At 34.5% G+C, this 22,268-nt stretch overlaps 2 protein-coding genes across 5 annotated transcripts in view; one reads left to right on the forward strand and one right to left on the reverse strand.

The window, feature by feature from the left end:
• The window catches only part of LOC127880118 (poly(A) RNA polymerase gld-2 homolog A-like), a 36,951-nt gene extending 21,008 nt beyond the window's left edge, over positions 1-15,943 (reverse strand). For 2 of the 3 annotated variants that reach the window (XM_052427351.1, XM_052427350.1), the window contains exons 1-4: positions 15,792-15,943; positions 9,046-9,191; positions 7,631-7,799; positions 6,745-6,859 (exon numbers count right to left, since the gene is read on the reverse strand). In XM_052427351.1, the coding sequence (XP_052283311.1) occupies positions 6,745-6,859; positions 7,631-7,799; positions 9,046-9,184 (423 nt within the window). In that variant the 5' untranslated portion in view covers positions 9,185-9,191; positions 15,792-15,943. The remainder of the gene's footprint in view (positions 1-6,744; positions 6,860-7,630; positions 7,800-9,045; positions 9,192-15,791) is intronic. The other variant, XM_052427352.1, reaches the window with a different exon arrangement.
• LOC127880130 (pyroglutamyl-peptidase 1-like) overlaps positions 15,910-22,268 on the forward strand; it is a 483,820-nt gene continuing 477,461 nt past the window's right edge. For both annotated transcript variants that reach the window (XR_008049430.1, XM_052427370.1), the window contains exons 1-2: positions 15,910-16,055; positions 17,100-17,162. Coding sequence is in view for 1 of the 2 variants with exons in the window: in XM_052427370.1 (XP_052283330.1) it covers positions 17,120-17,162 (43 nt within the window). In the remaining variant the exon portion in view is untranslated. The remainder of the gene's footprint in view (positions 16,056-17,099; positions 17,163-22,268) is intronic.

Below are 22,268 nucleotides of genomic sequence, written 5' to 3' on the forward strand. Positions count from 1 at the left end.
GCTCCTTTTTGCTATTAAGCAAAGACTTCGCTTGATTATCTCCCTTAATGCATTACAACAACAACAACAATGAAATGGTGCAAATTGGAATCTGTCAAAAACCAGTAAAATATTTTGACGTTCTTTTCATCACATGGTGAATTTTTGTTTCTGATTGCTTGCGTTCTTTGTGTTAATGCAAAGTTTTTGTTTTTGTGAAAGTTTGTTTTTAATTAAGTTATGTTTCAAACAAGAAAAGCCACGCAAAATGTGCATGGTAGAAGGACGATCAGGCCTTTTCCCCATTCCTGTAGGGCCCAATTTAGGCCCAATTCCCAATCCAAAATCTTTTTTTTTCCTTATCAGAATAAAATGTCCAAATTGGAACCTTGTGCAAAAAAACATTAAAATTGACCCTAAAAATCGAGTGCAATTACGTAGCCGAAAGTCGTATTTATCCGAATTATGATACACTTCATTTATGAAAAATTGCATTTTATACGAGTTAAAATTTTACAAAAGTGTTGTTAGTTTAAAAAGCTAAACTTTATAAAATGCACAAAAAATGCTCAAATATAAGTGCTTTGTTGACCATTAAAATAGCCGTAAATTGGCCCAAAATGCGGGAAATCAAGCACTCAATTCCGAACCCCCCTAAAAGGCCTGTTGGTTCCACATTTCGGCCTGTTGGCTCAAAAGTTATTGAGAAACCTGTGTACAGGAAAGAAATGATAATTAAATCATTTAAAAAAAAACTTTGACAAATCAATCATTTGAGTTATAAATAATCAAAATAAAACATCTGTACAGTAACTGTGAAAAGAACTTAAATTCTTGGTAAGGAAATATATTATCTGAGATTTATAATTATATAAATTACTTCCCTTGAAAATAATTGTCTCTAACAAATCTTTATTTTTAGTGGCAAATAATTAAAAGCCACTACCGTGACTGTAGATTCACCACTCAAAATGTGCATCTCCATGAGATACACATGCATGCCAAATATCAAGTTGCTATGTTCAATATTGAATAATTATCTCCCTTTATAGCTTATTACTTCCCTTGGATTTGTATTTTTGACCTTAGTCCTTGAAGGATGACCTTGACCTTATACCACGATGTGTTTGCAAGAAACACAATGCCGCCTACTGCGCCGCTTTGATTTAATTAACAAAAATACATAATTTGGCAGGTCAGATAATTATGTCAATTTAAAGCTTATTACTTCCCTTGGATTTGTTTTTTCGACCCGGTGACCTAGTTTAGATACAACTTCTGACCAAGTTTCGTAAAGATCGGATGAAAACTATTTGAATTAGAGAGAGGACACGAAAAGTGTTACAGACAGACGGACAGTGCGAAAACTATATACCCCCTTTTCTTCGAAAGGGGGCATAAAAAATAAAATTTGGAAACCTCTCATTGGGAATTTTCAGATTCCATTTGGGAAAAATATATACTTTTTCAATTGGGAATATGGCTGATTACCGGACCTGATTTTGAATGAAAAAAAACACTGTTAAATCAATCTATAAAACATTATTCTTTATTATTAAATAGAATTATTTATGTTAATATGCTTAGGCCTAGTTATTGGCAATGAGCCTTTGACTGATTTCCCTTGACTGACCACTGTTCTCAGTTTTGACTGTATGTACATGTACCAAACATAGTTTGACAGTTTCAAGCCATCCTTGAGTAATATTCCGGAAAACATGACAACTATCCGACAGACAAACTCACTCCTATATTACCCTTCAAAACTGTGTTCATAAGACTTATTAATTTCTGAATATAAATTAATGATATTTATTTTCGCGGAAAAGAATGTTGTTTGCTGGTTTCTATAGATACGATTACGGATGTAACGTTATGTACGACGAAATGCTTCGGTTGAGTTCGTTAAAAAAATGAAATTACGCATTTCCGTACCACGTGATATTACGTCTTTCCGCCTTTTGCAGACTGCCTGTGCTTTTGTTCGGATCGTAAACAAACTTAATTTAAATTAAATCTCGAATCATCTGAAATAATGCCGCGTGGAACAAAGCGGAAATTACCGGAAAATGTGGAAGAGGTTGGAGAGGACGATACCCGGCTCTTACAACCGGACCCAGGTAGAGGCTTTATTGATTTTGAGAAGATAATAGATCTAAGGGCATCTAAAATCGTTCCTCCTATTAAATTAATACACGTAACGTTGAGGGGTGCGGTGTTAGCGGGGAATCAACTCTAAGTTTCCCGGTAATCGAAAATACACAAGTTCAATCTCTTGCTTCGGCTATTAATCAGGGTCAAAACATGATATAGTTGTCAGGAATTAACGCACTTATCAAACGATGACTTGGCTGCACACGTGCCAGCCGCATTGAAACAACAAATTTATGGAGGCGAATATGTCAATTTGGCTATACTGTTAAAAGGTGCCTTCAAATTATCCGCTTTTTGTAACGGTAGTGTTTTGCAACTTTCGGCAGAGCGAACTCTTGAACAGCGCCCTAAGGAGTGTAGGGATAAAATTCATAACATCGAACGGTGGTCGGACGCTTTCTTGATTTATGCGTCAATCTACCATAGCACGCGACGCGATAAAGTGCAGGAGATTTTACAATAACTTTCCCTGTAATGACCTACTTAATCTCGCACCATCGCCGGTGAATAGCAAAATATTACGTGAATATTTAACATCGTATAATTCTACAGATCGAAATGACCTTTTAAATGTTTTTTACAAATGGGTTTTCAATGAATTATAACGGACCCAGAGTCAGTAGATTTAGTAAAAAATTAAAGTCTGCAATCGCAAATGCTGACATAATTCAAGATAAGATAAATAAGGAGATTTTGGCTGGGAGGTTGGCTGGGCCTTTCAGCGAACAACCTTTTTTTAATTTCATGGTTTCCCCAGTTGGCTTGGTGCCAAAAAAGACACCAGGTGAATGACTTCATTGATAAAAAATACTCATCCGCTCAGTACACAAATTTCAATGAGGCGGTTCACATGGTTCAAGATTTAGGGCCACACTGTAAACTTTTCAAAATGGATCTTAAGATTGCATCTCGCCTACTCCCAGTTCGGCGAGAAGATTTCGAAATACTGGGCATACAGTTTAATGGTATGTTTTATGTGGAAAAAGCATTACCATTCGGAGCTTCAGTCAGTTGCAAAACATTTGAACAGTTTTTCTCATTCCTTGAATTCTGCGTTAAGAGTAAAATGTCATTGGGCAAGCTTATACACTATTTAGACGATTTTCTGGGTGGCGATAAATCTGAGCTAGGTTGCCGCAAGGTGATGGATTCGTTTATCAATTGCATGGACGAGCTAAACGTGCTGTTAGCCACGGAGAAAACAGAACGGCCCACGGAAATAATCGTGTTCTTAGGCTTAGAATAAGATTCGGCGGAACTAGTAGTCCGCATTCTTAAATAACAATCGTTGAGTTACGGGAAACAAATTCACACCATCGTGCAGAAAAAAAAATAAAAAAAATAAAATAAAAAAAATAACCTAAAGCAAGTGCAATCGTTAATAAGGTCTCTTAACTTCGTGTGCAGGGCAATCCCAGTCGGCCGCCCGTTTTGATTAATTAACACCACCTGTGACATAACAAAAGCATTCCACCGCATACGTATAACACGTGCTGTTAGGCAAGACCTCGAAATCTGGTTGACATTTTTGCGCGATTACAACGGCGTGTCGGTTTTCCATGACCGATACTGGATATTCAATGTTGACACTGAATTGTTTACAGATAGTGCTGGCGGGTCTGGTTTCGGTTTTTGGGATTTATTTTAAAGGTCACTGGTGTAACGCTTGTTGGCCTAATTTATGGCGGCAAAAGGGCGTAACTAGTGTCATAACTGTTCTCGAATTATTTCCAATTGTAGTTGCACTGTTTCTCTGGGCGAGGATTTAAAAAATAAAAAAATTATGTTCAACAATTTTCGATCTGCATATAGTCTAAACAACAATTGGCCCGCGGATCAACAACATTTTGTTCTCTTTGTAGCCTATTGTTTTGAAAAGGGTTTATCACCTAAATCTATCAAGAGCTACATTTCTGGATTGAGTTATATTCATAAATACATGGGCTAGTACGATATAAGTAACATTTTTTGTAGTGAAGAAAATGCTTGAGGGCTGTTCTCGCTCGCGACAAATGGTTGATACGCGGGCACCAATCACTCGCAAGGTCTTGACGGTTATTATCTCGCAATTAGCAAAGGTGTGTTATAATGACTTCAAGCGCTCACTATTCAATGCTATGTTTACTCTGGCATATTTCGGTCCGTTCCGAGTCAGTGAATTGGTAGCAACAGCAACATACAGTTATCAGTTGCAAATAGCCGACGTTAGGGTCACGGGGGATAAACACGCCATACTGGTCACACTCAGGAAACATAAAACAAATCAGCGCGGTATTCCGGTCACAATTAAGATCCCATACGAGCCGGAGTCTGCGTTGTGTCCAGTTCGGTCGTTTACAGACTACCTCGCAGTACGACCCCATAAAGTCGGTCCATAACCTTAGCGACTATGAATCAATACATTGGCTCGAATGGACTCTGGGTTTCAGGCGTAGTATATCAACCTAATTTAAAGGTAAGGCTTTAAAAATAGTAGCAATGCCGCAGGGAAAAACTTGTATAGCGCTTATTGGTATTAAATGTCCGAGATGTATTAAATGTCCGAGTTATGTCCGAGTTAAAAAGTGTGTAATGGTCAAGTGACCATTGGTATTACATGTCCGTGGTATTAAATGTCCGAGTTAAAAATTGTGTAATGGACCATTGGTATTTAATGTCCGAGTTAAAAAGTGCGTAATGGTCAAGTGACCATTGGTAAAGTGTGTAATGGTCAAGTGACCATTGGTACTAAATGTCCGAGTTAAAAAGTGTGTAATGGTCAAGTGACCATTGGTATAAACAGTGGTATGATCACAAGTGTAGCGATCAAGTAAAAGTGTGATAAGTAAAAGTGTGATCGCAGATCAATCGCTGGGGTCGGCTGCGCGCTGAAAAGTTTACCAAGCACGAAATAGTGCGCTTATTGGTATTAAATGTCCGAGTTAAAAAGTGTGTAATGGTCAAGTGACCATTGGTATTAAATGTCCGTGGTATTAAATGTCGTAGTAAAAAAGTGTGTAATGGTCAAGTGACCATTGGTATTAAATGTCCGAGTTAAAAAGTGCGTAATGGTCAAGTGACCATTGGTAAAGCGTGTAATTGTCAAGTGACCATTGGTACTAAATGTCCGAGTTAAAAAGTGTGTAATGGTCAAGTGACCATTGGTATAAAAAGTGGTATGATCGCAAGTGTAGCGATCAAGTAAAAGTGTGATAAGTAAAAGTGTGATCGCACATCAATCGCTGGGGTCGGCTGCGCGCGAAAAAGTTTACCAAGCACGAAATAGTGTCGGGGCCGATCGATTCCGCGACACCAGGGTTTTTTCGGAGCGATGGTGTGCATCTGTCGGATATTGGCCTCGAATCGTATTTGGATTGCATTCGCGACGTCATCTTAAAGTTCTGTTAAAGGGCTAATCCAGAATTTGTGGGGGATAAATTTGTAAAATTTATTGTGGCGGAAAATTCTGTTTGCCGGGGGTCGGATGGGCATGCGCATTTATACATTTATCTGAATGGACTCTGTGACTACTTGCGTAGTTTATCATCCTTGTCCTTTCGGGTAATTCCAAGTTATTAAAGTTTAAGCTTAAACAAAATAAAAAATAGTAGCAATACCGTAGGGTAAAAAACGTTTAGGCGTCAAATCGCTGGCTGAGCGATAAGTTGTATTTTAATGTCCGATTAAGTTTGTAAAAAGGTACAAGTAATATTATCACAAGTGTGGCGATAAAAGTGATCACAAGTGTAGTGATCAAGTAAAAGTATTATCGCAAGTGCGAAAAAGTGTGATCACAAGTGTAGTGATCAATGTCCGATTAAGTATATTATCGCAAGTGCGAAAAAGTGTGATCACAAGTGTAGTGATCAATGTCCGATTAAGTATGTAAAAGGTACAAGTAAAAGTATTGGATCACAAGTGTAGTGATCAAGTAAGTGTTATCGCAAGTGCGCAAAAAGTGTGATCACAAGTGTAGTGATCAATGTCCGATTAAGTATGAAAAAGATCACAAGTGTAGTGATCAAGTAAGTGTTATCGCAAGTGCGCAAAAGTGTGATCACAAGTGTAGTGATCAATGTCCGATTAAGTATGTAATTCGCAAGTGCGAAAAAAGTGTGATCACAAGTGTAGTGATCAAGTAAAAGTTTTAGTGTGTTATTAAAAGTGTCAAGGCGATTATCATATAAAAGTGGATCCAATGGTCAAGCGATTGGTAGAACTAGGTTTAGCCCAGCAAAGTATATGGTTCTTCCTAGTTCGGTCGCTTGTTGAGCAATAGCATTTTTTATTTTGGGTACGCGGTGTTGCTACTATAACGGTGTTACTTCACGTTTTGTAAATTGATCGTGTGCTCATCCACCTCCGGTAGGTATATTTTCAAAGTAACAGGTTTCCACGAGTGAGTAGCCGATCTTTCGTTGGGCTCGTGGTTACCACCGGCTGTTTTTTCGCTGCGGCCTTTTATATCCCACTTTTGAGATCTGTTTGTGAATACTTTGTGCATTCTATTACATTTTTGTGATGTTTATTGGGAGGCAAATATTTTGGAATCGGTTCATTAAACTAGTTAAATGGAGTAATGTGTTGTTATATCGTTGCAGTCGTAAAATAAAGGTATAATTATTTTATTACCGTGCCATTCAGGTCGTTTTTTATTGATGGTGGCAATCTTTCTGTTCTTTTCTTCTTTAATGTTGGTTCATCTGTAATTTTTACTGTACTAGAAGATATTCTGTCATGTGATCGTCTGCAAATCAACAAAGCTTCGTTTCCATAAATATGTTACTGCAATACTTTCTGTTAAGTTGCTTAAGGTAATGATCCCAAACAATGAACTGAATCTGAATTCAGAGCTCCCGTTTTTAGATGATAACCTTTAGAAATGTCCAAATATCGTTAAGAAATTGTAAGAAGGGAGAACAAGTACCCGTAAGATAATTATAGTGGGGGTACTTGTCACAATTCAATCTTGCATAGTTTTTTGTCAAGAAAAAAATATCTAAAAATATAATTTCTTATAATGCTCAATTGAACAATACTTAGTAACTACAGAATCTTTCACATCCTTTTCACATTAATATCAACATATACAATCACAATTTTTATGCCACTTTTAATGTTTAAGCTCAAAATCTACCCTTTGCTAGTGTTTTTCCCAGGACATTTAAAGGCAAAAGCACCCATGCAACATTTTTGAATAAATCTTAATTGCCTCTTGCTAAGCCAACTAGTATCAGAGTACTGCTCCAAGGCCACTGAAAGTTGCTAACTGCATATGAGCTTGCACACTCATACAGTCAGGTCTTTTTCTTGATCTGAGGAGAGAACCTTGCATTCCCTTTTGGAGAATTTTATTTCATCAAGAGAGCTGAGAGAATGGGAAGACATTTTCTTAAATTCTATGTTTAACTTGAAATTTGGAGAAAAATGCATCATTGCAAACTTATTGACATATGGAAATAGGCCTACTTCAGCCCCTGATAAAGTAAAAAAGTCATAAGGTTTCCAATACACATACTTTCCTGGCGTGTGAACAAGAGGATTAGGGCCATCTCTCTGGTGTGAGATAAATGCAGACTTTCTGTTAGACTGTGATGGGAACCCTGACGTTTGTGGGTACACAACTGGAGTGGGGTAATTGACACTTGGCTGGTTGTTCCACTGATGTACTCTAGGCATTCCTGAAATTATTAGCATAAGAAAATATTAACTACAAAAAATATGTTTAATACCCATATCCATTAAAATTGATACATAAACAAGGAAAAAGCACAAAAGTACACACATAATATAAACCAGTAGCTTATAAAAAGCATGCATGTCCAAATGATAACATGCATAAAATAAAATGCCAATAGAGTAGGACCACATTTTAAAATTTAGAGAATGAAACTTTTAACAATATACTTTGTTTGATGGAAACAATGCATTCTGTGAAAGTGGGCTCTATGCATGTATGTAGATTGTTGTCAAATATTTACCTGTGCAGTTAACACAAGCTAATCTTCGGATAAACTTTACACTAGTATGATTTTTTTGTTGAAAGAAAGTCTCTTCTAAATGAAAATCCAGTTAAGACAGAGGTTCTGTCCCTGATGAGCCTCAATAAAGGGCAGTGTAAGCTCTATATTTTTCCTAGTGTTGTGATTTTTAGTTTATGAACTCAATTTAGACTGTTTTGTTTGATGCCATCAGGGCATGGTGGACATGTGTTATCAGAACAGGATACCATGTGGTCATCATTTCATAATAAAGACTAGTCTGGTGTGTTGCTCTGCAAAGTCTGCTTGTCAAATATTTCAACAGTTGCCATAATAAATATCAATAAAATGTTAGGTCCTATCAGTGTCTTTCCACACATCCAAATATGGGAGGGTGGGCAGATTTGTATGGAAAGCCAGGTTCTGTGAGGGAGCTGCTAAGGGAGAGTAGAATTGGATGTGGAGATGTAAAGATACTAGTAGTATAGAAAGAGTTGGTGGCAGTTTGAGAGAGAATGGAATTTACCTAGATTGTGAAGACAGTTAACAGATAAACATTATTAGTGTATATATTCATTCTTGTAGTGTGTAAATAAAATGTAGAGTATATATACTGTGTTGTGAAGTTATGAACTCCCCCCCCCCTCGAAAATCGTAACACTATTGCCCCAAAAAGGTTCGTTTCTGGTCTCCTTGGAAAAAACTGGGTCAGTAGGTAGGGATTTTTTGTGTGGGGTGGTACTAGAATGGAGGGCTACTAAAGCTGATAATAAGAAATACATGTATACATATGCTTTGTTTGCATGATATAATATCTTATATGAATTATATTAACAAAAATGAACACTTTTTTTTTTTGGCGTCCTCAATAAAAAGTTGAGGGTTGAAGCCGATTTGGGAGACACGGTCGGGGGACCAGAAACGGACCTATTTTTTTTGGCCTGTTAATTACCATATGTTGGATATTGTTGTGCAATTAATCGCTGGGGTACTTGACGTTGTACATATGGCTCTTGGAACACAAAATGTGATGGAACTGAAGTGCTGTAAGGCTGGTAGCTGGTACCAGGCAGAGATGTTTGGTGGTACATTATGTGCCTGAAATGAAATATATTACCTAGATAATTTCAAGTTGATAATTTAGTTTTGGTTAATGCAATATCTTATAACAAATATAACTTATTGTTTAACCTACATATAACTAGAAATCAGTGTTGGCATGAAAAACCCGCCCCCGGGAAAACCCGGTTTTACCCGCCCCGGGCAATACTCTGAAAGTGGGCAATACTGGGCAATACTATTTTTTCTTCATTAAACATGCAGTTTTAATTGTTTTTTATCATCCTTACTTCTCTGCTAGCCTCTATTGTAAAGAAAAAAGAGCAAATGCTGTTGGCAATAATATTGAAATAGAAGTTACATATTGTCACTGTATGATAGATAAAATTTTAATACAGACTTCAAAGTGACTGTTGTTTTATTAATTACAATATCATTAAACGATAAAGTCAGAATTGATAATGAGTGATCATTGAAGAAATACTTTTTATATTGAAACACAATTAACAGATTCTGTCACTTACTGTAGCAATCAAAGCATGTTTTCACAGTTTATGGGAGGGCCCTGATTGGCACTAGTCTGTGTATCTTTTATGGCCCCTATTAAACAGTTAGAGGGCCTTTGTCTGGCCCAAATAGGGCCCTTATGTGGCCCGAATAGGTCTAATGTTTATCTAAGTGGCCCAGTGTTACTGTTAGTTGTACAAACTGTGTTTCATAAATGATGACACAAAACTGTGTCAATAATTTAAAACACTTAATAGGAGCATGAGTCTTAATGCAATATAAGATCAACTAAATTATTTGAATGATAATGTCTCTACCCATTTCCCTTTTCCTTCATAAATACCATTCTGTTACATATCATATCATATTTTTTAGAAAAACAATGTGAGTTAATAAAATGTAAATCAGATAAAACACAGATACCAAGTTATACCCAGTATTGTCCATAAAGACCATTAAATTGAATTTCATTTATGTCAAAATAATAAAGTATTTTAAATTAGGATTCCAAACTTTCCACATGATGTAGTTGGTTAAAATGTAACAAATAGTTTCTAATTATTAATAATTAATGGATATGTTTTTATAGAGACTAATAATTACATGTATATAAGTTATATAATTGTGTAATATCTTTATTACCCAGTATAAAGCCCATCCAAACCATCCAAAACAAACACAAAATGAATTGCCCTTTTTTTGCAGAAAAAAGTAATTATTAATATGCATCCGCATGAAGTAGAAGTTAACAGTGTAAATAATATAATAGAATTGCTAAATTTAATAGTTTTTTTCCGTTATGTACTAAATCATTATTATCATTATGCAAGTTGTGCTGTTGTATAATTGTGTAATATCTTTGATACCCAAGTAATGCCCATCCAAACAGACAAAGAAAAAGAATTTCCATTTTCATGAAAATGAGAAGGAATTGTTTTCACATGAATTAGTAGTTGACAATGTAACTAATACTTAAAAATTGTTAATAGATATGTTCTTTTAATATGTACAAACTCATTATTATCGTACAAGTTATACAATATTGCAATATCTTTATTTCCCAGTATTGCCCACTATTGCCCAGTAAAACCCGGGTTTTCCCAGAATTACCCGCCCGGGCCGGTCAATACTATAAAACCCGGGTTTTATGCCAACCCTGGCTTTCAAGTGTGAAACTAAGCAAGATGAACCCAGTAGTACTTAAAGCAGTGTTTAAAACATACGCTTCTGTATGTTAGGTTGGTACAGTCCTTACTTACAAATTCTGTGTATGTTAATTAACATGACAAGTTTTGGAGCATGTCTATCTGTAGTATTGGCTCTTTTAATGAATACATATGAATTTTGGAAGTGAACAAATACAAAAACATGCATGTGTTATATGTCAATTTATAGTTTAATGTGTATTGTTGGACATAACAACATATAAAACATTTGATAAAACTACTATTAATCCATTTATAAACAAAATAACATACAACATAATTAAAAATCATAGCATCACTCTGTAATAAACATGACCTACTTTCCAACAAACACTTGAACAAATCATGAGAAGATGAGAATTATTAACAACAGACTGTAACATATTTTCAATAATAGGAGGTTTTGGTGTGACGTCACAAGAGGGGTTTTCCGTTACTTAAAATAGATTGACCGTCACACCTCTCAATCGCTGCCATTTAAATTGTATCAGGGTAAAGGTCGTCGGAAGACTAAATTACACAAAACTATAAATACCTGTATTCTTTCTTAAAGTAAGTCTTTAATATATGATATTTCAAAAATAATAAAACAAAAAATAATTTGATTATAATTATAAGTGCTGTGGATGCAATAGTGTTATTATTCATGAGAGATCGAAATTTAGTGTAAGAGGGGCATTGAATCAGTTATAAAACAAAGCCTTAAAAAGCGTAATACATTACAATCTGTAAATGTACTTTTAATTTTCATTTACATTGAATGAATTTTCGTTTCGCTGACATTGAATGAATTTGAAAATATTACGAAATTTGAGCATTCAAATGGAAAAAAAAACCACCTGCATATTTTGAAAATTGAACTGTCTTGTATATTGAAAACTCTTTACTAGTGATAATGAGCAATACAAATATAGCATTTTTTGATACCATAAATATATACATTTAATTTATTTTACCCAAGTATTTTATATCCCTATTTTAATTAAACGTGATTGCTTGTTTTCATGATGATGTTTTGAACACTGCAGTAACAGTAACACACGATCTTTACACCTTACAGCGGAGTTTACATTTGCAGGTACCCGTTAAATACGTTAATTGTGTAGCAGTAAATTTGTACAATATTTTAAAATTTATAGTTATTAAACACTATATTGTTATGTTTAAACTGGCTAATATATATACACTTTATAGTTCCTGTTAATCCGTTTCGGACAAATGTCTATTTTTTAAATATGTTCAAATATTTTATAAAATCAACTGTATTTGGCTTAAATGACTGCTCAATATGCCAAGAGATGACATGGAGTTATCATAAATTGTGTTTAATGACGAGACACATTATTGTGGTTTATGCAAAGACCTATACAAGTCTAGGTCTCTGGGTTTATGACACCCTGTTTTCTTAGTAATTGTCTGGACAGTATTCTATCATATCAAGATAATCGGTTTGTGATGAACAAAGGGGCAATTTAACACTGGGTCAAAAATGCTGAAACAAAGAGTGTCAAAACTGGTGTGAACTATTAAATACAATTACATTTATCAAGAGGATTTAGTTAATCTGTAACAAGGTAAGTTTTTACAGACATATAGGTTCATATCAGTTTCTAGTATATGTTAATTACATAAAATCAATCTATTTGTTGTTTGTTTTCGTCCTTATTTGTGTTTGTTCATTGAATTTAATTTATTCTGAAGAATTTCAATTTCTGAGTATTTTGTTGTTGTTAAAAAGGGTCGCGAATATGTGTCATAAGAGATTGTTATGGTAACCTTATCACGATCATCAAAGGCAATAGAAAAATGGCCGCAGTTTTGACGGCCAAAATTTGAGCATGAGAAAAACGTGAAGTAATTATCGGAATCCCCAAAACCTCCTATAGACCAGTTGACGAGTGACGTAACGCGCACCTGCAAAGTTTAGACTCCGCCCACTGGTTGGAAAAAAGAGGTAGAAATCATATAAGCGCATATAGAGAATGTTGACAAAATCATCGTTTTTAAGGATAATCATGCACAATATCAAATATAATTTTACTAATTATGTCTGAATAAAACATAAGCATGCAAGAAAATGCATCATTGGAACGATTATATTGTTGTTATTCTTTGTTTTTACTAACAACGAACTCGGGAGTAGAACACAATCTAAGAGCTCGATATGTGGTAACCACAAAAATCTCTACTAGGCACTTTATTCACGACCATTTTTAGTTTAAACATTCTCTGAAATTGAAATTCTTTCAGAATAAATTAAATTTAATGAACGAAAACAAATAAAGATGATAACAAACAACCAATAGGTCAATTTTATGTACGCAACATAGGGTAACTGATTTGAACCTTTATATGTCTGAAAAAAAACAACAAAGACCCATAAAATGTATTTTATAGGTCTTTGGAAAAAACTAACCTTGTTACACATTAATTAAATTCTCTTGATTAATGTAATTGTTTTATTTAATTGTTCACTCTAATTTTGACAATCTTTGTTTCAGCATTTATATCCCGGTGTTTAATTGCACCTGTGTTCATCACAAACCGATTATCTCGTTATGATCGGATACTGTCCAAACAATTACAAAGAAAACATGGTGTCATAAACATAGGGACCTATACTTGGGTCCCTGCATAAACCACATGTGGCAGATCAGTGTCTGGTCATAAAACACAAATTATGATACCTCCATATGTCATCTCTTGGCATATTGAGCAGTCATTTAAGCCAAATTTAAAAGCTAAAATACTGAACAGTTGCTACAATGAAATATTTTAACATTAAACAAGCAAATTCGTTGAATTGATATCCCCCGCCTATATACTTCTGGACACAAAAGTGTTATGTTTGGCACTAAAATAGCATTATTTTGAAGATACAAAGGGCCATAACTCTGTTATTACCAGATGGAGTACAATGCCATTTGGCGTGCATCATCCTATTATCCATATATATACTCATACCAAGTTTCAATGAAATCCGCAAAAGCCCTTCCAAAATATGGCTCCGGACACAAAAGTGCCTATAGTAAAAAGCATTTTTCAAGATACAAAGGGCCATAACTCTGTTTTTAACAGATGGTATACAATGCCATTTAACGTGCATCATCCTCTTATGCATATATATACTCATATCAAGTTTCAATGAAATCCGCCAAAGCACTTCCAAGATATGGCTCCGGACACAAAAGTGCCTATAGTAAAAAGCATTTTTTCAAGATACAAAGGGCCATAACTCTGTTTTTAACAGATGGTGTACAATGCCATTTGGCGTGCATCATCCTCTTATGCATATATATACTCATACCAAGTTTCAATGAAATCCGCCAAAGCACTTCCAAGATATGGCTCCGGATACAAAAGTGCCGGACGGACGGAAGGACAGCCGGACGGACGGACGGACAACGCCAAAACAATATCCCTTCGCCTCTGGCGGGGGATAAAAAGAGAATACATTTGTCGGAAATGGATTAACAGGAACTAGTGTGTATATATATATATATATATATATATATATATATATATATATATATATATATATATATATATAAATATATACATATTAGCCAGTCTGATCATAATAATACATTGTTTAATAACTATACATTTAAAATAATTTGCAATTTTACTGCTGCACAATTAAGGTATTTAACGGGTACCGGCAAAAGTAAACTTCGCTATTACATGTTTGTAAATTACTGCAGTGTACGAAACACTATCATGAACACAAGCAATCACAATAGGGTAAAAAATCATTGCGTTAAATAAATTACAATTACATATATGCTTTTGTCATATAACGCTAGATTTTTATCACTCCTTATTACTAGTAAAGAGATTTCAATATACATGCAAAGAGAGTTCAATTTGCATAATATGCAGGGGTTTTCCGTTTGCATGCAAAATTGTATTGATATTGTCATTCAATGTAAACGAAACGAAAATTCATTCAATGTAAAATAAAATTACCCACAATATTAAAAAATTGAAATGTATTCCGCTTTTTAGAGCTTTGTTTTATAATTGATTAAATGTATCTCTGACACTATCGATCGCTGATGAAAAATAACACTATCCACATAACTTATAATAATAAATTTATAATACAATTAATATATGTTTTATTATTGTTGAAATATAATTTATTTAAGTCTTACTAAGTCTTAAGTCTTAGTAAGTTACTATCAGAAAGAATAAGGCTAATTTATTGTTTTGTTTTGTGGAATTGTCAGTATTAAGTCTTCTGATCACGTTTACTCTATGCTTATAATTACTTTGTATTTTTATGAAGAGGAAATTTATTTGTGAATATACATTTATTTGGTACTAAATATTATATTTGCACTATTTTTTAAGAGTTTTAATGTTTATTTCGGTTTTATTACCAATTTATTGACTAAACAAAAGCCCTTTATACATGTTTTACGTTACTGTAACCAGTGTTTTTGCCAACCAGTCAGTGCGCATGCGCGGAAAATCCCGAATGTAAACAATAACATTCAACTGGTCTATTGTTTTTTTTACCTAAGTATCAAGCCCCATAAAAAGTGATGCGACTTTTCCCCAACTGAGAATTCACAAAAACTCTATTATGCTCTGCTTAACTGTTTTGAAAATCGAAGGTCTACATAATCATCATTTAAGGGGTTTCCCCTGTGGAATCCCATACATTGTGATTTAGATGATGGTAAGTGCGAGGCAAACAACCAAATCGAATTGAATTTAAAGCATTTATTTGATTTTATCTGTAACTGCAAAAGAAACATTCTTCAATTCAAAGCGTCGAGTCATATCAACGACAACGTCAACGCTCTGTATTTTGAAAACAACAACATCGAAAAGTTATTATTTTTCATCTGTTAGTGTTAAAAGTTTGATGTAACAAAAAACTACATACACATAAGAACAACAGAATTGATGTACTTACGATTTGAGTTTATAGATACATTTACTCAGTTATAAGCTAATGAAACGATTAAAGTTTGAAAGTATTCATAAACAAAATTTGCCAGGCGCACACTTTCTTGTTCGCTCAATATGTCGGTGCGAAATTCTTTTACATCATAAAAACCGCAAGGCAAACAAGGAAGTGTTCTTTATGTACTTTTTATAAATTCATTATTACCAATATACTGAATTGTATACTAAGTTTCGTTTGAATAGTGAACACAAATAACTGAGTGCTAGTGGGGTAATAAGATTTTCTGTTTTCATAATGCGATGTTTGCATGAAATCTTGATGTCATAAACGACTACCAGTGCTCCAGCTAGGATTTGAAAAGGGCAGGGGGGCTTATTATTCAAGAGGGCACTTTCGACGCGCAGTATTTTGTCAAAAGGGCACTTTCGACGCGCAGTATTTTGTGAAAAGGGCACGTATGAGCGCGCGGGTGTTTCTGGAATGCTTCCTATTGCATGTTAATTTATATGTTATAAATAATTGTATTATTCCCATTATTATTAAACCATTCAAATATACTGTCTACAATGAGGATTAAAGTAATTACAATGTAATAAGAGATTTATGAATAATCATAATAATGTAAAAAAAAAAATTATATTTTTTTTTGGGGGGGGGGGGGAGGGGGCAGGGCGGAGGGGAGGGGGAGCAGGGCGGAGGTTCGGGAGGGCAGGGCGCGGCGCCCTTCGATTAAGTCCTAGCTGGAGGACTGGACTACTCCGCTGTTTGAAATAGAACTGAAATGTCATAGCCCTTTTAAGCAGAGGTCTTTTGTTGTATGGACATGCTGCATGTAACATTAATTTGTCCAAACATGTACTCGATCCTGTCGGTATAATTTTACTTAACATAAAAGGACTGACTATGTTTCAAGACACTGTTAACTTTTAAAGTGTTGAATACACCAGAAGCTCCAATTTGTTTCATTTTTACAGTCAACTTGTACCTAATAACACGTACCAGTTTTGGTCAACTCATAATCATACTGTAGTCAACTTGTACCTTATTCAAACTATTCATTTGGTACTAGAGTACAATGACAGGAATTGAGATATCAGGCCTTGAATTGACGTCTGCTTATTAATTCAAGTGGAAACATGTAGAGAAAAGAAGACATGGTCTCTATTATTTTTGTGTTTCGGATGACTTCAATAGGTACAAGTTAACCAAAGAATAGGTACAAGTTCACCAAAATAGTTACGCATTGAGCACAGTAGGAGTTGACTTTGGTACAAGTTGACCGGCACCCTTTAATTCGCTTGTAAAATGTTTCAGAATCCTCTGAGCTTTCAGAAATGGGAAGCCATTCTATGCCATCAAAAACCGTGGTTGTGACAGGTGAAGCAAAATTTCATATTGCCTGTGTATCTACAAACATAAAAAATGCTAATCTTTCAATTACTTTATTATCCAGGGTGTAGAAACTAGAATAACAATCCTGTATGTGCAAGCTACCCTTCCCAAATAAGTGTGTAAAACTCGAGTTTAACACGGGTTTTATCCGTGTTAAACCAAGCGGTATTGGCAGTTGGTTTTTAGTGGGTTTTGGTATGTTGGTTTTTGTGAGTTTTGGTAAGTTGGTTTTTTCTGTGTTTAAAGTGGGTATTTTTACCAACTTGGTTAAAACTGAGTTAAACACAGAAAAAACTCACTTGTTACACATATGTGGGTTTTGGTAAGTTGGTTTTTTGTGAGTTTTGGTATGTTGGTTTTTTGTGAGTTTTGGTAAGTTGGTTTTTTCCGTGTTTAAAGTGGGTATTTTTACCAACTTGGTTAAAACTGAGTTAAACACAGAAAAAACTCACTTGTTACACATATGTGGGTTTTGGTAAGTTGGTTTTTTGTGAGTTTTGGTATGTTGGTTTTTTGTGAGTTTCAGTATGTTGGTTTTTTGAGTTTTGGTAAGTTGGTTTTTTCTGTGTTTAAAGTGGGTGTTTTTAACAACTTGGTTAAAACTGAGTTAAACACAGAAAAAACTCACTTGTTACACATGTGGGTTTTGGTAAGTTGGTTTTTTGTGAGTTTTGGTAAGTTGGTTTTTTGTGAGTTTCGGTATGTTGGTTTTTTGTGTGTTACAAAGACTCACAAAAACCAACATACCAAAACTCACAAAACACCAACATACCAAAACCCACAAAAAACCAACATACCAAAACTCACAAAAAACCAACATACCAAAACTCACAAAAAACCAACATACCAAAACTCACAAAAAACCAACTTAAACACACTTCTGTCTACAAAAGTGTGTTTAAGTTTGTTTTTGTGAGTCTTTTGTTCGCTTAAGGGATCATAAAATTTTGCTTGTCTGACCTGTAACCTTTGTAAAAAAATATATTTTCACCTTTATGGTAAAAAGGGTATTTGAGATAAAATCACAACAGATCATTACAAGCCCCATGTGATTAAAAAGAAAAGACACACACAATTTGCAAAAAAATATGTTTATATTAAAAAAACAAATAATGTGAACATTTTTACAGTGCATTTTTAACATAACCAGGAAAACATCTACCCAAGATACATTATCACAATATGCGAGCACATTTAGCATAATAAATTAAAATAAATAACATTCTCCTCTTAGGGCTACCACAGGTAAAATGGGAGGAAGGGTATGAACCATGATATATACAGTTTCAGTTAGTGAGGGGTGATACAGAGGATAAAATTAATTATAATTGTTTTTAACTGTATTGGTGGTACCGGATTTATAAAATGACGCCATTAAGGAATCCTTCATCCTATATTTTCCTGGAATAGCCCTTTACACATATTTACACCTATGAACAAAAGAACATAGTGCTCAGCACTACACAGTTTATATATTCTCCCCGCAGTACATGACACAAAGCCTCCTCAAGGCCAATCTCATGTTCTCTTCCACTGTTGATATGGGCAGGGCAAACTTTTTGGAGATGACATCTGAAATGTATATGAACAATCAATGCAGGATTTTACTGTACATTACATTATTCAAAAAACATGTAGAAGTTTATTCCACCCAAATCAAGTCTGATCTGAATGACTTGATTTTGGTGGAATAAACTTTTACATCAATATCATCAGTTCAGATATCCCATTTTAACATCATCTACATTAGAAGGATTTCAAAAGAGGTTTTTGAAACAAGAAGGCAAATTACTGTTGCTTTAATTTTTTATATCGTTCAAAATGAGAGCTTGATCGTTAACTTTATACTGAGGTTATTTTTGTCTGCCTATGTGTTAAATTCTCAAAACTTTTTTATACACAAACACAATTTTTAGTAACTCTTAAATTTGAGCAGTAGTATTAAATTAACGCAAGACAGATTATGTGCTGGAGTCAAATTTGAATTAATTGCATTATGTTTGTTTCAAAATGAATATGGAGGCAGTAGAACACCTATATATTTAAATCCCCTTTTTCCCTAAAAAAAAGAATCATACCAACCATGGCGTAGTGTTCAGCAATCAGGAGACCCTCTCGAATCTCCCCCTTAGGGTAGGTTGAACAACACTTCATAGAGCAGTCACCAGCTGATCAGGTCTGAAAACTATACTGTCATGGCCTTTGCGAGGTGCGTCTTGTGCATGATCTCATTTGAGATCAGGTCCTGAAAGATATTTTATAATGTAAGTGATAAATATTGCTGTTATAGTATATCTTGTTACTATAAATATTATTAATTTAAATCAAAACAAGTTTGTTTGCTTGTTGTTTTTGTTTGTTTATTTTTGCAATTTAAATCGTGTGATCACATGTGACTTAACGCTTGTCATAAATAATTAAAAGAAATTACGTGTGGTAGAAAATACTGTTTGAAAATGTACCAAGATATGTGATCTCATTTGGCTGTGTGGACTGGTCGGAAGTGTGACGCCTTTCAAATGCTAAAACCTGTTTAGTTTTACCTCTCAACAAATCCAACTTTTCTTGATCAAGGACAGGGCTCGGTTTTCTCACTCCTGATCTCCTCAAGTTGGCCTACTCGTGCAGGGTAAAATCTGGTGTCAAAATCCATACATCAGTTAGTCCCCCTTCTGCTGTCTTTTGGCAGGAATATTCTATCCAAAGAATCTTCCAATCAATGTAAATTTCACCTTTGGAGTTAAACCTTCAAATTTAAAATATGAAAATTTTCATTGAATATGTGGGAAAGAAATCTGTTCATTAATGACCAGAAATAGGTATAAATAACATTTAAGATGACAATAATCATAAAATACAGCCATAATTATTCAAATGGTGTTGTTTTTCCTTATAATTGCATTACATTTATACTTATCCATTTACATTTCCCAGTGACAATACATAAATATGATAATGATAATAATTAATTCAATATAAAACTAAATAAAAAAGTGATGTAAAAATGAAAATACAAACCTAAAACAACTGTTCTTCAGTATTCCAAGATAACAGGCAGTTGATGAATTATGAGACCATATCACTTTAACCATCCACTTTGAATCTCCTTTGCAACAAACTTATTGTTGATTTACACATTGTAGTAAATACACATTGTTTTCACCACACAATACTTCATGCTTAAAGTTATTCATGACATTTTAAACTAGAATTATAAGTCTTAATGTTACTCAATTATAACTTAAAGCTCAAAGTGGAATACGGACAAAACCCCTCCCGGATAAAAACCCTCCCGTCATTTTCATAGGGGGCGGACGAAAACCCTCCCATGAATAAACATGGGCGGACAAACACCCTCCCATGAAAAAAACGGGGGAGGACAAAAACCCTCCCATGAAAAAACGGAGGCGGACAAAAACCCTCCGGTAAAAGAAATTTTACACTTAGTGTTGCATTCATTAATCCGACAAAATTACACATTGTGTGTATTGTGTTTTCAGGGGTGTGAAATTGAAAGAAAATGTGTATCCATTAACTGCAAACATACCGCTTTCTAATGTGCATATATATCCGATAATCCAATATGATAACAACATCAATTAAAACATAAAATGAGGCCATTTATAGACAAGTGAATTTAAATTTAGATTGAATGCAAAACGATACAGTGCAACGTTTAATCGCGTCATACGCTCATTCATGCAAAAAACATGCTTTACAGGAAGTTTCTAAAAACTTTGCGAAGATGAAAGTAAAATTCTGTTAACAACTAACAATTCGTTAGCATGTAACTAATTTGTCTTATTTTACTTATTTTATTTATCTTTGACTGTCAAGTTTTCAATTGCATTTTTGCAGACAATATATAAAGCATACTGTATTTTCAAATATGTCAATGATTCGGTTATTTAGGCCCACTAATCAGCTAATCATAACAATTAACTAGTTAATGTCATACAATAATATATATCAAAATAGCAAACTGTGAATCTGCAACTGCGGACAAAAAACCTCCCGTGAAAGCAATTAAACACCAACAAATATAATTGCTTCACACATTGTTCCATTTATTAATCCGCAAAATATACTCAAAATAGCATACTGTGAATCTGCAACTACTTTGAGTTTTTATTAGTTTAATCACAGAATCAATTAAAAGCAATTAAACGCCGACAAATGTATTTGCTTCACACAATGTTGCATTCATTAATCCGAAAAAATCACTCAATGCTGACAACATTTGCTCAAAATATCATACTGTGAATCTGCAACATATAAAAAGCAATGATTAAAAATTCATAAATAATCGTTGGTACTTGAATTCGTGGCTCAGATTTCACGGGAGGGTTGTTGTCCGGTCCCGTTTTTTCATGGGAGGGTTTTTGTCCTCCCCGTTTTTTTCATGGGAGGGTTTTTGTCCGTCCCCGTTCATTCATGGGAGGGTTTTCGTCCGGCCCCTATAAAACTGACGGGAGGGTTTTTATCCGGGAGGGTTTTTGTCCGGCATTCGCTCAAAGTCAGTTGATGAAAACCCCCTTTGTTTTCAAAACATAACTTCCTGTCTCCAGCCAATCAAAGTCGCTTGTTTTCAAATAGATGGTGGCTCAGCCAATCAAAAGTCTATCAACACCCCTTTGTTAGGCCTATAGATGGAGCACTGATACAGTGATAAGGATTAATGTTTATGATTTAATGGGGGGGGGGGGGGAGGGCTAATCTCTTATGTGTGTCAGCCAATTACTAAATCTGAGAAATATCTACTGATTTCAACACCAACATATATGTATTTATTGAATAATACACAGCACCCTTAGCATATTATATTCAATTGTGAATATTTCAATATAACATGCTGAATGGTGTTAGCAAATAATAATATTATAAATATTATTTATTTTTATTGCCTTTTAAATTGTATGTTAAAGGTCAATGTGGTAGACATTAATTGTATTGGGGTTAAATATCAGTATAAGAAAGTTAAAATAGTTATTGTTTTTGTGTTGAGGAGATATAATTGATGCTGGCAAGCCCACATAAGTTTCCATATATTAATCAACACTTTCACACTGAAACTAGTTTTATTTATTATAG

The sequence above is a fragment of the Dreissena polymorpha genome, chromosome 4 (genome assembly GCF_020536995.1).
Source record: "Dreissena polymorpha isolate Duluth1 chromosome 4, UMN_Dpol_1.0, whole genome shotgun sequence".
Lineage (NCBI taxonomy): Eukaryota > Metazoa > Mollusca > Bivalvia > Myida > Dreissenidae > Dreissena > Dreissena polymorpha.